Source organism: Passer montanus, unplaced genomic scaffold, assembly GCF_014805655.1.
Source record: "Passer montanus isolate IOZ18808 unplaced genomic scaffold, ASM1480565v1 scaffold125, whole genome shotgun sequence".
Taxonomy (NCBI): Eukaryota; Metazoa; Chordata; class Aves; order Passeriformes; family Passeridae; genus Passer; species Passer montanus.
This window is the reverse complement of record NW_024359278.1, coordinates 328,178-348,105: the sequence shown is the minus strand read 5'-3', so window position 1 is coordinate 348,105 and position 19,928 is coordinate 328,178. Positions and strand designations below refer to the sequence as shown.

The following is a 19,928-nucleotide window of genomic DNA, read 5'->3' as shown; positions in this document are numbered from 1 at the left end:
TTTGTGGAACACAGATACTATACCTTACAGATACTCTACTGAATTCTCAAAGAATATAGTTAGTCCATAAAGTCTTAAAGACTGAAGTTTGAACAAATTTATTGACCTAAAATGGGAAACAACAACAACAATAACAAACAAACAAAAACAACAACGACAACAAAAAAATGCAGACTTGGACATACACTAGCATGAAACAGAAGTTTGAAAGGGCAGCTGAGGGAAAATACAATATTTTCTATCTAGGAGAGCCTCTTAGGACATGGCAGAGCCCATTGAAAACTGCTGTGTTCACATTTCAAAGCCACTGGACAGTACTATTGGAGATGATTTCTGAAAATGTCCCATCAGATGGCAATAGTACAGTACATGCATGCAGACAATACAGCATAGACACCTTCTGGTTTCACTTGCAATAATTTATTTTTTTAAAGGAGATGTTATCAAAAACTTTCTATATTAAAAAAAAAATTAAGAACTCCCAGGAGCTCAAAAGGAATTTATGAATTTCTTTTTTCATAGACCCAGCAAATTAATTATGCATTCTCACAAGCAAAACCTACCTTTGCCACATACATACCCTTTAAAACTCAGTGAAATAAAGAACTGTTTTTTGAATGGTTGTGTCCATCACAGCATACCTTAGTGCACACGCATGCACAGAAAAAAATTAGGCAGCATCAAGAACCCCACCCAAGCCAACTTACCCAGCTCTGAAACACATCCAGGCTACAAGTGCTGACTTTCAGCACATTAAAAATGCTGTTTTAAGTCTAGCCTAATGATCTTATGTATTCAAATTCACACATTAACAAATCTGCTTTTTCTTTTTTTTTAAACAAACCAAAACAATAACATCAAGACTCAGAAAATAAATCATCAAAAATCTATTTTACAAAATGTAACACTTAAAGAGAAAGGGTTGTTAAAAATCAAAAAGCAAGGAAATGTGGAAAACATGTCTTTTTTTCTTACAAAACAAGACTGAGGTGCAGGTTCTATGTCATCAGAATCTCAGAACAAGGAGGCTACAGCACGGGGAGTGGGCTGGCAGTAATCAATTCTACTTTAGACCAGACTGCATTTATCATTTTTCTCCAGAGCCTTTTTTGGTCAATTATGCACAAAGTCTGTCAGTTATCATCCATTTTTTCATTAATAGCTGTATTTTTCTAACTGTTTTTCCATCACAGTAGTTGCTCCTATGGCAACACAACCTTCCAACATTCATTCCTTGAGAGTGACCGCAGGGTTGTGAGTGAGAGACAATTGAATGGGGCAGCCTACATCTGTCCCCTATTTTCCATTCAGAAAGCATCCAAGTAATTGGCCAGCCAGCTTGATTGCCAAGTATTTCAATATTAAAAATATTTGCATCCATGATCAGTCAAAAGCAATACACAGAATTTAAGACAAGGAACAGCAGGTGACATGTGTTTAAATTTTGTTAGTACAGTTCTTAAATTCTTTCCCACCCCCTTCAGCTACAGAAATATAGATTATTACAGCATTCCAGATTTTATACTATTAGATCTTATGTATTGAGGGCATAATACCAGTTGCATTTGGTTGTTTCTGGAGAGGTTTGGGACTTTTTTCGGTTGGTTGACGGAGTTTTTACTTGCTACGGATGTTAAATTTTTGTTTGCCTTCCTTCTTCTCCCAATAACTTTTGAATTATTTGTATAATTCCAACAAATATTTTTAATAGAAGGCTATAGTGTCTCAAAAATAGTAATTTTAAATCCAAGGGAGCACAAAATCCCTTGCAAGATTCCTTTGAGAAAAGAAAAAAAAAAAAAGCTGTTTTCAACTACACTGAAAGGCACATTAGAAAATGTTCTGATACAGAGGGGAGAATTTTGATTCAATTTCATTCCTCATTAGACAACAAAGAACAGGGCAATAAAAAAAGCTACAGAAAAACAAACATGGATATACCTATGAATCCTTATATTTTGGGTTGCCTTGTTTGAATAAGGATTTGAAAATGCAAAGGTAAAGAGAGGAAATTATACATGGATTCTGCTAGTTTAGTGAGATTGTCTTTAAACCAAACATTTTGGGATGTTTTTTTTGTGAATACTCATTTACAAGTGTATAAAAATGTAAGCACAGAACATTGTTCTATAATTCTTCAGAGGCCCAAGAAAACTGTGCTTGAGAATATTAAAATCAAGCATCTTCCAGAGTCTCTTCAACTGAAAATTGGAAAGAATAATTGCTGCAGCATGCTTAGGAGACTGATCCCTCAACCCCTGCCATGCCAAACCCATTATCACCCCAAAGGGGATAATAACTGTCATGCCTGGTCTCAAGCTCCAGTACGTTTGTTAGTGCCCTGACTGATACAGAAAACAAGATCCAGCATAAGAGATGCTTCACACTAAAGTGTGCTAATGAATCACAGCGACAGCAGAGGGTTTTAACCTTCACACAGCACAGGAGCTGCTTGCTAACTAGTCAACTACAGGAAATCAGGCTCCAGCAAAAAAGCCATTTGTACATGCAAGGAAATAAAACAAAGCTGAGCTTGTTTTAGTTCATAAATAATAGCTCCACCATCTTGTGCATAAGGAGGAAACATAATTAGTTCCAGGGTGCAAAAAAAGGAATCCATCTGGGCACCTCAGAAGTCTCCAAAGGAGAGGGCTGGCCATGGCAGTGAACTAGAGCCCACCTAAAGGATGGCTCTGGTGAACAAATTCCCTCGCCAGTAAGTCCTCAGGTTCAGGCTCCAAAACAGACTCTCCCTAAAGGGAGGATCCAAAGGTGAAAGGCAAGCACAAAGAATGGAATCCAGACTGACAGAAGTTGAGCAGGCTAAGGAAAACATTTCACAACCTATCCTTCTGCTGCACAGATGGCTCAGTACGTGGAGGAGCCGTGGGTACAGGCACCTTTTTAACAAGGTTTCAAAGAGCGTTAATAGTGTTCCCAGACACTACAATAACACAGAACAATACTTGCTACTTTTTATTAAAACCAGATTAATGTTAAACGTAGCAATGTATTGAAATTGATGTATCTTTTACTGCACAGAAAGAGGTTATTCTTCAATTCCTGCTCCTTTACCTTACATTCTGTAGCTTGCTGGATTTCTACACTGGCTTTTTTCTTTTTACTATGCTTGTAACCTGGATTTCAGGCCTTCAGTTGTGTATTTCTGCTTTAGGCAGCTTTACAGTTCTGTATTTCCACACACCAGCCTCCTGTTCAGAGATTTTCTTTCAGCTCAAGACTCAAAACTTTCACTGGGCACAAACTAATCAATTCTGCTCTACACATGAAGTGGGTGTGATCTACCTGGAAAGGCAGGGAGCAGATTTTCTGTGGAACACATTAGCTATTTGTGAACACGAAGAAATTCAGACCAACACATTCTGAATGCAGCACACACACTGCAGATCTTACGAGTCCCAGAGGCAAACTTTCTGCACATATTTCTGTCCAGGGAATCTTAGCCAAAACACGGCAAGCCTAAATCTAAAACTTCCAACCGCTGTGAGAGAGAGAGGTACATTCATACCTTTCACATAAAAGCAAAATTACATTTGAAAGCAAGTAGAAGAGAGATTTACATCTCCCCTTCTAGACTTCCTCCAGGAAGATTTTTCAGTCATCTTATTTGACCAATAAAAAAAAACAGTAGAACATACCTCAAGCTGGAATATCCTATAGCATCATTAGTCCAAAAAATCTAGTAATAAAGACTGGGAATAAAACTCTGATTTTCACAGATTAGAGGGTGACCAAATTCCTCACACCAAGGCAGTAGACAATGGCAATTCTGTGATTCCACAAATTCTAGGCATTTCTTCCAGTCCTAGGTTTTATTTACTATAACTCTCATGTCATGGTGCCCTACAGACATCCTTCCCTATCCCATCCTTCCCTGGTGCTGAACCAGATCTGTCCTTTCTACAATTACTTTGACATATTTTCTTGTGCACTTGTAGAAACAACTTAAAATTCAGCTTTTATTGTACAACTACACAGCTAAAGTCTAAATCAGTATCATTCATATATTTTCTTAAGTTTCAATTAAAAGACTTCAGCCTTTGGCGTTGCTAAGACTATAATGCTATGGCAAAAATACACAAAAAATAGGAAATAAAATAAAAGACAAGGTCTGAGATATTTTAGTCCAAGTGTTAGCATATGTGAAAGAAAAATAATGTGAAAATTGTATAAAGAGAAGGAAAAAGTAGTTCTGGAATACAGTTCCTATCATTTGAGGGATAATAGTTTCATTTTAGTGAATGCTGAAAAGCCACAAAGCACTGCAATTCAGCAGTAACTATAAAGGCTTATAAACAGCAATGGAGGAAAATGGAGGCAGATAAAAGGAGCCATTTTTAAGAAATTAATCCCCTCTCCTCTTCGCCATAATGAATGTTATGCTCCCACTTAAAAAAAAAAAAACCTAAAAGAAAACCCAACTCTGCTACACGTCAGAAATGAAATGAAGTAATAATTACACAGACATTTTCTGCTAACCAAAACCACACTTCCTAGTCTTCAAGGGATCATTTGTCCCTGAGACAACCACTCTGGCTCAGGCTAGACTCTAAGTTATTGATGTTGTTTATGGAGGTGGGGGAGTGATTCCATCTGTCTGTGATGGGCACTGCATGTTTTGAAGAGAAAATAGTCAATTCCAAACAGTTTACTGATAGAAAGCTTGACCTGGAGGAGCTGAATAGCTACTGGGTGACTGCCATGCACAGCTCAGTCTCAGCAACTGATTTGTCCATGATAATCATCTTACACAGATGAACCTTACATTGTGGTTTACATGTGTGTGGGATCCCTATGTTATCTATGCTAATAAAACATTAATCAAGGGCCAAATTTATAGCAGGCATTTTGTAAGTAAGGTCAAGACAGGTCAGCCTCACATAATAGGAAACAACTATAGGCTAGATCTTAACACTGTAACTGAACACCCTTGTTACTTTACCTTGGCCCTTGGGATAAAGACTAGTAGCAAAATGTTTTTCCTGACTCAGAATGGTGTTTTGCCTACCATAAACTGAAATGCAACCACTAAAATCCATTAAAATGGCCATTATTTTTATGTAGTTTGAGAACATCTACATCTTAAGAAAAAAAATCTCAAATAGCATTTCCCCATGCCTACAATTATATAAAGATATTTATATAGCATATTAATTTATGTGATCAGTTATTATGGTTTTAGCTAGATAGCTGTCTTAATCACGTAAAATTTATTTTCTATTTGGATTCTTACCAGCTGAAGTTACATTTAAATAAATGGCATTTCTAATAATACACCTTAGCTAACTCATTAAGACATCTTGGAAAAAATCCTTTAGGAAAAAAGTAAATACTGCTCTTAGTCTGCCTCAACAATCAATTCAATATTAATGAATAAAATATTGATGGTTCTGAACACTGAGTACAAGTCAAAGAGCATGGCCTCATCACCTGCTCTGTCATTTTCTATAACTTCCAATAATATACATATAAAGTTATGGATAGAACATTAAACTAATTGGTAATATTAAGAAGGTTTTTTCCTTAGAGGGCCTCTCCTCCTTTCTAGTTTAAGAGATAGATCCAAAATAAATGAGCAAACTGGAATCTAATTTTTGAGACAGAGGCTTATCTCACAATTCCTAGCAGTAATGTCCTTCAAATATCAATTCCCTTTCTCAAGAGATTAGCTGAATACAAATTATAGTTTCAACATTAACCAGTACACAAGGACAGGAAGAAAGAAAATCCATGACACACAGATAAGCAAAGTACTTAATGAAACTAAAGAGCATTAAGATTCTACAAAATCCCATATTCAGAATTAGAACTGAACCAAAGTGCTAAAGAACATGAAACCATGCTTGTGAAACTCAAAGAAAATTAAACAAAAAGGAAGAAAAATTACTTTTTAAAAGTTTCAAGGCACAGAACTCCCTGAAGGTTAAGGCAGAGGTGCTACCAAATATTGTGACTTACCTTCCTTCATTGACAAGCTCAATAAAGGCCAGGCCAGCATTCTTCTGTATAGAGTTTTGCCACTCCTGGATAAAGACAAAACAGAAGAGAAAACTAGCTGTGTAAAAACAAAACTTGGAAGAGGCATTTTCAGAGACAAAATCATACACTTTCTTTTCCACTTTAGCAACTTAGAGCACCATCAGCAAACACACAAAGCATTAATTGTGTGTGGATCAGGAAGCAATGAATGCCAGCATGAAGGAACAGGGCAGAATGATTTGATTTACTTAAGGTCATATTAAGGGAGAAGAAAATCCAAAAACATCCCACAAAGGATTCTATCATTTTCTTTTGTTAGGTCATGTAATAATCCTGAACTTGCTCTGGTTTATGAATACTTTTTGTCTTTTTGAACCATGACAGTGCTAAAAACTGTTTCACATTAAGGCAAGGCTCATTCCTTAGACACAAATTTCTCTTGTAGCTTAAACCCTAGTAAGGATATTTCCTAATAATAACCCACACTTCAGCATCACATAGTCATCTCTAATCATTTGAAAAAAAGTCTGTTAACAGTCCAGATATTGCACCATTAACACACTGTTTTTAAAAAATGTAACTTTTAACACACTGAAATAAGGCTAATGGCAGGCGAACATGCACTGCACATTCCTTAAATCCAGCTGAACTTTGAATTAAGCAAAACTCTACACCTCTAAATATGTAGGTGGGTTTTGCCTGGCTCCCCTTAGGGATACAGGGTGAGCAACCAACTCAGATGACCTATCACTGGGGTTTGCTACCCTCATTTGAAAGACGAGAAGAAAATAAAATTACTTAAAAACACAGAACGTAAATTTTTTCAATCTTAGATCATATAGGAACAAATTAATCTAGTTAAAAATGAGAGCAGTAAATAAATGTGTACCTTATCTTTTGGGGAAAATGTAGAGGCAAATAGAACAGGACAAATACAGCTGATTTAAACTCTTCAACTCTTCTAATCTAATACAAAAGACTGATTCTGCAGCAGTTAAGTTGCACGTGCTGTTCCACATCAACTTGCTTGTTTTTTTTACTCTTAGTTCTATGAAATAATAATTCTACTGATTATCTACATGAGTGCTTTTATCATTGTGGTTATTTTAAAAAAAATCTCATCAGCTCCAAGGCAGGGAAGAAGTTCAAAACAGGAAATACATCTTAAACAGATTTCAGATTTCTGTATGTAGGAGCTTTTTAATACACAGTGTCGGGGTGCACTTTTTGGTGTTAAGTGTTACAGAATTTCCTCTCAGTCAGTGAGACAAAGGTTTGATCAGACACACAGTGAAACAACGTTGTTATTTACAACTTAAATCCTGCCCCCACAGGAAAAAAAAAGGGATTTCCAAATTTCAAATGCAGGGGAGAAATTATAACACTGATTTCTCAATCTGTTTTTCCAGGCCTAACACATGCTTATCATGCTCATCATGTATAAGCTGCAACAATGTATTACAATTTTCAAGGAGTCAGAATTAAATGCAGAATGATTGGAACATGTGATGTATTATCACAAATTATAAACGTATTCTAGTGGAAAACAAAAGAAGCCTTTTCGTTTCTAATATTCTAAACAAAAGAACATATGCAAATAATCCTTCTAAGAGGTTTTAAATGTAGTATCAGGTTCTATTTAGCTTTATATAATGATAACTGAAACTATTCTGTTAATTAAAGTGTGAGAAAACTCAAGAAAAGCAAAATTTTTTTTTCCATTTATGACAGTGTCCATCTGCTGTTCTGCCTTCTAAAGAGCTCACAACAATACTTGAAAATTTAATTGGTGAAGATGGAGGCTGCCAAAAGTGAAAAGAAAGTGCATTTATCATGATACTTTTCAGCATTTTTCTCTACATCAGACATCATCAAAGTAGGTGTTAGTCTAAACATTTTCATAAATCACAGCTGAACACACCCTAAAGCTTATTTTAATAGTTGAAAGAAAAGACTAATGGTCTTCATCTTTCATGATCCATTCAATATTTCCCCACAGTATATGTTCACTCTCAAACAATTACACTTAGTATACATATTGCATTATATCAGCATCTTAGTTATCCATCTCCCAAAGGTATTAGAGAAAAAACACGTTAAAAGCTTCAAACTCAACCACTAATGCAACTAAATAATTACAAAACACATTTCAGCACTTTTCTGAGGAAGGGCTGATCAACTGAGTCGATAATTTCATACCTGTTCTAAGCTGTATGTAATTGACCATCATTTCCCGTGGCTGTAAATGTTTAGTGACCAAGAGACATCATCTACTCTAATGCTTTTGGTCACTGAACACTCAACAGTGAAGCAAGGGGAAAACCAAGAGGCACTAGACACGATCACAAATAACTCCAGTGAAAAATCACCATAACAAGGACACAAATAAGAAATCATATTTTATTCAAATACTTTGTCTGATAAGGAACAAACTGTTCCTAACTCGCTACTGTGTCACCTATTTCCTTAATAGAAACTATAAACAGCCCCATAAGTACCCTAGGCAAGGACTAAAACCTTTCCTGAAATGAATTATCTCATCTGAATTATAATTTTGTATGGAATAACATACTACATTTCCTTTCTACACAGCACAACTCTGAAGTGAGCAGAAATGCATCCCAGTCCTCTATAGCTTTAATTTTATATCATCAACAAGTTTCATTAGCACAGTGTTACTGAGTGCACAAGGGTCATTAAATGAAAACATTAAACAGTAGTGGTCTTAAACCCCTCCTTTCAGAAATTAATAATCTCCCTTGAGGTTGGTATCATGACCTGTTGTCCTATTTGAGTAATACTGGGGTTATTTAATCTATTTTACAGTGGAGTTTTTAATTAACCTTAATTAATGATCAGTTGTATGACAGCACCGAATTCTCTAATAAAACTCATAAATTACTGCATTTACTTTTTTCTAGGAAATACCAAGACCAACAGCATGCATTATACTATAACCAAAAACCAAAACATACAAAATATCACAAGTTGGATAAGACCATAACCAGCAACAAGATCAGTGTAGCAAACATGCTTCAATACTTGCACATCCCATTTTATGCCATTGTGCCTACATATGTATGTGTAGCTATCTCAATCTTCAGATGCATTTAAAAGTCTTTCACATTATTTCATCCTCATATTTTCTTTCATAAAAAACAAGGTACATCTCCAAACACACAGCATGATCAGATAAATGAAGTCCTTAAAAAATTTCTGCCTTGAATTTGACTTTTTCCATTTGTTATTGGCTTCCTACCCATTCTGAGTATCCTTGTTCAGATCAAATACTTTAGGAACCTCTTATTTACCCAAAAAGCCTTTTTCTGCAAGCAACAGATAGCAGGAGCCAGCTTCAAAACAAAGAATGCAGGTGGTCCTTCACACAATGTGTAAAGAATCTATCACCAAAAGCATATCATGGTGATTAAAAGTTCAATAGGATCAAGAGGAAACAGAACAAGTCCGTATAAAAAAAACCCCACCACATAAATATTGGCTAAATACACATAAACTGCATCAAATTCAGAAATAACCTGAGCACAAGTTGCACACTTGTCCTATTTCATTCCTTTGGAGCAGATCTTTTTGTATATAGTTGGAGTTAGGACAAGAAGGAAAGTGGAGCCTTTATCTAGCCCAATATAACCATTCCTAAACTGTAATCATTCAAACAAATACCAAGAAAATTTTGTTGATACACATTTTTGTTGGTTTGGAATTTGAAATACTTCCCTGCAGGCAGCAAATGGACATATCCCCCCTCAGCTGTACACCCTTGGTAAAGTAATTTAATCGTATTTTAAACACTTATGGCAGGGGTGATGGACCTAGATGTTCTTTATGGTCATCTTCAACTCAAACCATTCTACAATGCTCTTAATACCTCAAAACATATATTCTTTAAGGTATATACAAACATTTCCAACACCAACCCATCAACTAGTCTGATGGCTAAGCAACTAACCATGGATCTTGAATAGAATATTTAAAATATTTCCAATAATGTTCTGCTGCTCTCTTTCATATATATATATATATATATACACACACTCATATGGCTGCTCCTTAAAAATACATTTTTCTCAGAAACTTAAAAAAAATCCTTCTAAGCAGTTTAACATATTCTACAATTAAGGATTATAGCTAGCAGTGGAAACACACACTCATCAGCAGGCAAAAAAGAGAAAATTCTTCACTAATCCATCTTTCCCATAAAGCTGGTGGAGTTTTGATAATTTATTTTGGTTATGAAACAAAGGAGAAGGATGACTTTGGTACTGACAACTATGAATGGGGCACTAAGGAGCAGGGTGGGAAAATGTGTTAACATATGACTAAGAGACATATTATATCCTAGAGTAAAGGTCAAATCTGCATGAAAAACTTGTTCATCTAGAGATACACTAATCTTTAAGTGCCTAAAGTAAACTATCAAGAACTTTTCAGCAGTGTTTGCACTTGGTGTCAGCACTCTCTCAGCACCACATCCACTACAGGCTTGAATGAACTTAGCAATAAAGAACATATAGTGAAAAGTAGATTATATCTCAGCTGGGTTCTTCATAATTAAGAAAAGTTAGACTGCATGTTAAGCAGAATCTCTGAAAACATAAATTACTTTTAAAGGTTGAAGCATGCTTCAGTTATTTTAATCTATGAAACTTCATTGAAAAAAATAAAAAGGAACATGGACCTATAGGAAATCATATCTAGAAACCATGCAGCAATTTAATATCAAAATTAGCACAGGCCAAGTAATTACAAAAGAGGAACATTTTGCAAAGATGTGACACAAATTAATATAAAAACAACATGAAAATACATTTGAGATAGTTATCCAGTATATTTACAGACATACCTGTATGCTCAAATGAAATTTAAAAACGATGAAACCATGAAAGAAATAATGAAAGAACAATCAGAAACTGGCTGAGAAAAAAAAAATCATTTCAACAAATATTTTCATGGCCCTTTCTCTACAGAGCATCACCACTATTGTTGAATCCTGAAACAAAGTGAGAACTTGCAAAAATATTCACTACTATCCTAAAAATTCAGAACCTGTTATCGCCCAAAAAAACATTATCGAACAGATTTGGATTTACTCAAATTTAAACAAAGGCTTCTTTATGAAATCTTTAACGTGGCATCCATGCAACAAGCCAAGCTACCTCACCAATCAATACGGAGGGTTTGATTTCAATAAGGGTGATAAAAGTTACTCTAACCCTGGCCAGCTACAAGCTCTCAACAGATGATGGTCATTAGGGCTCTATCGGGGTCCCGCGTAGTCGGGCTGTACAAATGTGTCCTATTAGTACATGGGCTGTCTGTTTGGCAACTCCGGCTCAAGACAAATGGCAGCTGCTGCCCTTCAAGGTCTGAAGTCAAGTCCTCCGGGAATCTGAAAGCCCAACTGGAAAAATCAAGGCCTGTTCATTAGAGACTGCTCCAGGGGAAACTTGCAAGGCTGCCATTAGAACTATATAAAAGAGCTAATTATTTTTATAAGACTTTTAAAACTATCAAGCACACCCAGTTATAATAAAAAGTATTTACTGCTGGCATTCCATTAAAAAAAGGCATTGCTTTTTGTCAAAAAAATCTGCTGGTGACAGTACACAACTGAAGTCTTTGTATTGAAAATTTTAATGATTCTTCTAGGAGAAAGTTGTGTAAAAAATTAACTAGATGAGAGAGCTTCTCAAGTGAAGGTATAACACCACACTCACTAATGTGAGAAAATATCCCAAACACACTGATATCAAACTAATGAACCATACATAAAGGTGGGCTGAGATTGTGCTTGTGTGATTATCTACCCCTGAAAAATAGAAGGAATTCAAGAAACAAACATGTTCAGTGTTGCAAAGGTGACTGAAAAAACAAACAAAATCCTTGTTTCAAATCTGTGCTGCTGAGAAACAGCCAAACTTGCTGCAGTACGTGTGTATTAATAAATCAGTCAGAATGGCACATGGTATCAAACATTAAGACTAAGCAGAAAAATGAAAATTACCACTGTTTCAGTATTTTTCCTCTGTTTTATCAAACACCAAAACAATAATGATAACTCCTTTCATAAAATATACTCTGGAGAAAAGCTGGTACATGGTCTTTTTTTTTATTCATAACCACAAAATTTAACTATGAAACTGAATCAAAGTTTCTGATACTGAAATATTTTCCCAGCTGCACAGCATGACAACGCTGTATTGAGTTCTAAGGTTATAACAGATCACCGCTACAGAGTATTTATTACAAATCTTTTAAACGTGCTATATGAAATTCATTAGTGCTCCTTAATCAATTCTTGGACCAACACGCACATTAGCTTCCGACTGGCTAATTCAAAAAAGCAATTACAACCCTAGTCCCCATGTAAAAGGACGACAGAAAGAAGCTATGTGAAACCAGTTTAAAATAATGAAAATGTAAAGAAAACAGATTAGGAATGATTTATATCAATGCCTAGTGCTGAAGTTAATTACAACTAACCCAATAAAATAGTGCCTTTATTATTGTACAGCAAGTAATAACCTTAGACGCAAAAACCAGAACTCTTTGCTGACTTTTGCATGCTCAATTCCACAGCACACTACATTAAGAATTAAAGAAGTAGTAAATAAGCCATACAGAAACAGCAGGTTTTTAACTAAAAGCAGAAGACTCCCCTGCTGTTTAACCATGTGGGTTATTCCATGTAAACAGAGCTTCCTATAAACTAGTATTATGTTGTTAGTGGTAAATGCCTAAAACTATAATGAGAGTTTAATTTCAATACTTAAAAGTTAGAGTTCAAGTCACAGTAAGCTTTTATAGATTCTGAGACTAAATTATACACATGTAAAGCTGGAGTTACATACTTAAGTACTAAATTCTTCAGTAAAAATACCACAGGAAAAACTGTCAGCTTGTCAGACAATGCCTTTTGTGCTATGAGATTACTCGCAAAGTGACAAGTGTAGCCTTCTCTACAAAGGACACAAATCTATCCTAAAAAAATACATTGTTATGAAATATATACTACATAAAATATTACAGCATATACAATCTTTACAAAATACACACAGCCAAAAATCTTGAGATAGTTTGCATTTGCCATAATTTATGGCGACAACAAATATTCTTAAAACAGCAATAAAAGAAAACTTTAACTTAATCCAAAATTCATACAAAATTATAAAAATATCACTGCATAAATACAATTATATCAGTAATAATTTTCACAGCATAAAAGCTGCATATCTCTCTGATCAAAATGCATAAACTTCATTTTTGTATCTAGTTTCAAAGAAGTGTGAAAAACTGGGGAAAAAACTGAATGAGTGGATTGCTGTTTTCAGGTCCCCAGTTTCTGATGGAGGAAGCAATTTCCCCAGGCAGCTTTTCCTTTTCTCTCTCCCACTAGCAGGCTGTTGCCATGACGCCCCATGAAACAAAATTAGGGGTCAGGTTTGAGTTCATCTAGCAGCAAACCTTCTCCACTGCAGTTTCCTCTCCAGGTCCTTTAACCATCGGCTATTTTCAATGCCAAGATGAAAGACTAGCTTCAGAAAGAATACAAACAGGAATCTTAAAAATTAATTGAGAAATCCAAGTACCGAGCAGTTCTGTAAATAGGCAGCAATGGGAAGCACAAAAGTCAAAGGAGATGAGTCAGAAAAACGGGCATGAAGAAAAGCAACAACATAAGATGAACAAAGGGAAAAGATCCAAATAATTAAGTTGCAGTGCCAGCATCACATCCATGAACAAAGGCAAACAAATTGAGGAATAGCAGGAACATAATGCAACTGACCCTTGATTTCTGTACTTTTTTGTTTAACTGTGACTGTAATTTGAGATTTTGTAAAACCACTGAAGAGGAAGGAAAATGCCTTTCAAGGTAGACTACAAATTACAAAAACAAGAAAATCACAGCAAACTCAGTGCTGCACAGCAGCACCAGTGGTGCTGGACTGATAGCAACATTCATCATCACCATCAAATAGCAGCAATCTTCCTGCTCAATGTTCTTAGCTTCAAATAAATAAATTTAAGTAATAAAGAAATATGAGAACTGGTATTGGAACCATAAGCCCCTTCATACACCAGGAGAGATTGGAAATAATGACCTTTAAGGATCCTTCCAACCCAAACCTTCTATGATTCCATGATTCTGGTACCCTTCTCCCCAAATGTAGCTTGCATTCTATTCAAATTCTCACAATGAATGCCTGCACATGATGCACATGATTCTTGCTATCATTATGCCTTTGAGGGAATGAAACTGAAGTATCTAAACCAATCCCACCTCTTCACTAATAACACAGGGTGTCCAAACCTGTCTCTTTATATTCCCTTAGACAAACCTATCCTAATGCAGATCTTTTCTTAAAAGATTTAGAGAAAATGAGGCTAAATCAATTATTTTTTAAAAAGCAGAAAAACTAGTATCTCTCCCATTCACTCTACTTGCATACTCTGTTCCCTTCCTCATCTGACATCTATTGTCTTTATTTATACTAAAATATAATATATATTAAAAAAACATTGCAAAAAAAGGTCTATTATCATCTGTCACTACAATAAACATGATAAATAATAATTTTTTGCTCCTTTCACAGCAAATCCTCACCTACACTCACAAAGCAGATTTACCAAAAGAAAAATATATCCATCTTGGTTTCAGGGAGAAACACAAATAAATGTCTGCAGAACTACTCAAAGAGCACTGGAAAATCCAGCTGTCTCTTCTGAACCAAAATTGACTCTGAAGTAGGATCTAACACTTCATAGACCTCAATATCATGATTGCTGCATAATCTGAATTATGAGCTTTTATCACTTAAGTTACCACAACATACTCATGGAAAAATTAGTGCATTGCCAACAATCCTTGATGATACAAATGTTTTCCCAGTTCCAGAATTAGGTAAAAAGCAGAGATGCATATAAAGACTGCAAGTCAGATAATAAACTGAACATCACCACTTCACAAAGTTTCTCTGGGTAGACCTTCCAGTAAATTGCACAGCTCCCAAATCCTGAGTTCCCCAAGCAGCTCTGCTTGGAAACTGAGACACATTATTTGGTTTATTAACACAAACAAAACAGTTCCTATATTTGTAATTAGTATTATATCAGCAAGAAACATTGCTGCTCACTGAACTTTCCACAATGTCCTACCCCTCCCCTGCACTAACACTCTTTCCATAGTCTCAAATTAAACAGACTGGCTGTAAAGCAGCAGGGTGTCAAATTAAAGCACACTTTATTTTCAGAGGTCTCCACACTTCGCGGCTGACTTCCTGTCAGGAAGAGTTCCATTTCAGTGCAGAGCCCCACCAGCAGGGAGCTCACAGAATTAAGTGCCAGTTGATATTACTTTGTTTTGCATTTACCACCCCTGAGAATATTGTTCAAAGATCTAGTTATAAAGTCAGCGTGGTATCATCCTTCTGACTAGACTGCCAAGCCACAGGGTGTGCTCTTGCTGCACAAAACTCACCTTAAATGGTGGTGTTTTTTTAAGTCCTAGTGTGCTGGTGAAGCAACAGGATGCCTTTTTTCTTCAGAAAAGTCTTGCTTCTGCAGCTAAATTATGTTCCCTCAGTTTTGAACATCTGCAGCACTGTACATTAATGGAAATTAAGCTGTCCTGTTCCCCTATCCCACTCCCAAGATTCACATTCACATTAGACAATCCACTCTCCTCCCTAGACATAAAAATATATACATTAATCAATCAAACTCTCAGCAACACAGCTTTAAGGGCTAATATTTCTAGCTGTAGAGGGTGTGTTTTCCATTAAACTCACACCAACACCATGTCCTGAATTTCTCAGCAAATGCAAATAATTTTTAACTCATGAGAGAGTTTTTCTTCATATGAGCTTATAATATATGAGAAGTCTATAGAACAACTAAAGATTGCACTTTAAAAAAAAAATCAGGGAGGAAAAATCCTCACTTTTGCCAAAGAACTCCGTTTTGTAAGAACAACTTCAGAAAGTTCATCTCTCTACACTCCAGTGTGGCAAACTATTTCAAAGAAATGGTTTTCTCGTTTGTATCCCTCTTTTATCTATTTCTCTACCAAAAGCCTGCAAGACATATTGAATCCTCCAACTGGAGTTCCAAGAAACAATGCTTGTCATAACTCCAAATAAAACTGTCACAGCTTTACTACACCTGTCCACTTGTACCTCTCTATAAACTTTGTTAGTCTAATATATAGAACCCATCTTGACTTTTTTCATATTTCAAAACCACAAAGCTCACAATTCCTTCCCAGAAAGCAGATGTGTAGCATAAACCAAAAAAACCTAATTTTTCCTCTCTTAAAATCTCACATTGTACATTTCATCTCCAAACTGGGGAATGAGTAAACCCTTAAAACATCCTTCTAGACTAAGTATTATGGAAGGATATAAGGATATAAAGCAAACACATTTTTACCACTGAGACCACCACCTGCCAGGATCCAACTCTCAAGTGCTTCTTGCATCACTAAGTCAAGAATAGATCACTTATTATTCCTGCAGTATTAGCGAATAATTCTCAATATATCCAATCTATTTTCACGCTTAAGGCAAAAGCAAAGTTAAAAACTTATTTGATTTCTATTACTAAGCAAACTGACAGTATACATCAATTCATTCATTGCATAATGTTTCTTGCATGAGTCTATCACAATGAAGTTTTTAAAATTTAGTCACTGTTGGACACAGACATTTTAAATAACCTATCTACAGGCCATACTAAAAGCACAATATTCCTGAAGCCAGCTATTATACCCAAGAGAAAAAGCAGATTTCAAGCAGGTCTTAAGTGTAGTAAAGTGTGAACCTTAAGTGTAGTAAAGTGTGAAAGAAACTCCTACTTAAACATGCTAGGTTGCTCTCCAAGCAATTCCATGGAACTCAACAGGCAATTAAACCCTCAAAAAATTTAGAAAGCAACAGGAAATCAGAGCGGGGATGAAGTTCTAACAGACAGGCTTTGCATTACCATGGGGCTTCACACAGAATATATTACAATAGTCTAGTTCTGGAGAGGCAAAATTTACATACTGCTTAAGCCAAAGAACAAAAAAATATATGCAGCTAATTTAAATGTAATTTCAACATTCTCCAGTTCAAAGGAAAGGTTTTCCCAGCTGTTTCCATTTATTTCAATCTTATCAGATTTGCACTTCAGACAGTTATCTACCAATCTGATCTTCAGACACTTCAAATGTATAACACAGTTCAATGAAGCAAGTAGCAAAATATCTATAGCACATGTAATCCGTTTGTAATTATCCCAAGTACTCCACTCAGTGACAAATACCAAGCATGAAAGTTGTCAATAGATGTTTTCAGCACCCAAACTGAAATCCTCAGATTTCAGAGATGGAAGAAAAACTCTCACTCAGGAAGGAAAGAAGTTACACTATGCATAAACCCCCAGATATACCAGTGTAAGGGAGAACCGAGGTGTTGTAGAGAACAGGTTTGGTAATGCAACCTTCTGTTTTGTTAGAAGGAGTCTTACTGACAAGACAGAATCTAAAATCCAAGTACCAAAGGACCACATTTAAGGAGTCTGAATTCCACAACCAGTGCCCACTCACACCTTCCAGGACTTTTATTCACATTCTCCCAAGTAATCCTACTGACCACCAGCCAAACAGCTCACTGTGTGTATATCAAGTGTCTTGGAATGCAGGAGAATGCAGAAATCACAACAAATAAAAGGAAATTGCAATTGAGGACAAACAGATGAATCACAGTGTTGCTTTTACAAATTGAGAGAGCCTAATTTGTTTCAAAACTGGACTCTTCTACATGACTGCTGAATGCCATTATGTTCCTGGACTATCAGCTATATAGTGGGGATATGCTGGGACTTTTCAGACAGATTATTTTACCTGGTGTTAATAATTGGTACCTGAAACATTAATTGAACATAAATCTCTTCTGCTTCAGAAGAATATTTCGATAGCATGGCCCCTGGCTACTGTGAGATCTACCTTCCCCTCTTCCTGGCTTTCCATCCTCTGTAGATTAAAATATATATTGCAGGGGAAAAAGAATTTTTGAGGAGAAAACAATTTATAATGTAAAATCTTTTCACTGAAAATATCAGAAGTAACACTATACATAAAGCTCAACAGACATGTCCCAATTACTTTCCATCCAGCTTCATCCAAAAAAAGATTAGGATGAAGATCTTCCATGTCATTTTCCAGTTACAAAGATCATGTAGTATTTGTTACTAAATTACACTAGAAACATCCCTACTGCTGCTTGCATAACAATTATTAACATGCTTGGCAATCCCACGTTTTCAAATGTTAGGATTTACAGTTTTATTAATGTGCCTGGATCCACTTGGTATGAAGCAGATCTGAGCAGCCTAAGAATTTAGATAGTCCATAGTAAAGATAATCTTGAATATTCTCCCTTCCACAGGTACCTCATCTCTATAAAAAGCTAGGCTAGCAAATATTCTTTCAATCTTCAAATACTTCAAACAAGCACAAGCAATAAAATTCAAAATCATTTGTAAAAAAATTTTAAAAGAAGACAAAAGTGCATTATAAAGTTTCTGGCACAACATTTCATGGAAAGTTAGGAATATAAGGTGCAAGGCAAATACCTACGGGTGTGATTCATGCAAAATTTTCCCTAAACTTCTCAATTTAGACATTGGTAAGTTCTTTTTTCAATTTTTGTGTGTTAAGATCTAAATCATTTTCATTTGCCTGATAAAGTTATGTTTCTTATCATTTTATCATAAAAGCCATATATCACTGAAGCTTTTTAACTCAAGTACAGCTGCATTAATCTTTGATACACACTAAGATCCTATTGGCAGAAGTTCACACTGTATAAAAAGAAAACCTTTCCACTCCTGATATCTTCTAAATGGCTTTTAAAAGGAAATTAGAGCATGTATTACAGTCGATAAAAAAATCACCTGACAGCTTACAAAATCCCTACAAAATCTACCCTTTATGCCAAAGCACACATACATATATATTTTTGACTACATATCTAAAGGATTATCAAATTCTTTTTAAACTTATTTTCAGCTGTTATAACAAAGTGATTAGATGGAATAACATTATTGTGATTAAAATGTGATCATCTAATATTTGGGGCACATAAAAAGTATTCCAATGGCATTTATTCTCTTCATATCTCAACCAGGATATTGCTAAAGAGATTCCATGAATCTGCTGAGTTTTGCTGCCATGGTATCACAGTGACATTGGTCTTTAGATAACCTATAGTCAATTCAATAAAATCTTCATAGCAATCACTGCAGTTATCCATCACATCAAATTGCACTTAAAAGTAAATTAGGAACCAGTGCAGATCACAGAGCATCAGCATAATGTGTTCTCTAAACCAACACTGAAAACCTGCCATCTTCTACATCAACTAAAATCTCCAAGCAATTCAAAGGCTTGCCACATTTTAGAACACACTGCAGAAATACATTCCTGAGATAATGAACTTGGATCATTGATGCAAAGTTGTTTTTTTTCTGAGCAGAGGATACTCATAAAAGCCTGAAGATCCCACTGCACTCTACAAACACTTAAGCAATGGGGTGGAAGAGGAAGGAGGCTGTGGAAAAATTCTGCTGAAAAAATCCAACTCCTTTTGTTCTTCCTTAGGGAAAATAATGGAATCATACAGTTTGTATGGGTACAAATGTATGGAACATGTTGGTATTGCTTAATTAAGGTTCCTTATCACAGTAAAAGAGATGAGACGACCAAGATGCTGCTCATGCAAGGGATGCACACTGACTTCTTCATAAGCACCAGAATCTACCAGCAAAGGGATTTGGTAGAATCTGAAGTTTCATGCTAAAGAAATACCTGTGCTAAAAATATCACCTCTCAACCAGTGACAACTAAGTTAGACAAGAAAAAACAAAAAGAA

General features: G+C 35.6%; 1 protein-coding gene across 4 annotated transcripts in view; it reads right to left on the bottom strand.

Moving 5' to 3' along the window:
- Positions 1–19,928, bottom strand: part of LRBA (LPS responsive beige-like anchor protein) — a 367,482-nt gene that overhangs the window by 241,959 nt on the left and 105,595 nt on the right. For all 4 annotated transcript variants that reach the window (XM_039698441.1, XM_039698442.1, XM_039698444.1 and 1 more), the window contains exon 35: positions 5,980–6,044. In XM_039698441.1, coding sequence (XP_039554375.1) covers positions 5,980–6,044 — 65 coding nt within the window. The remainder of the gene's footprint in view (positions 1–5,979; positions 6,045–19,928) is intronic.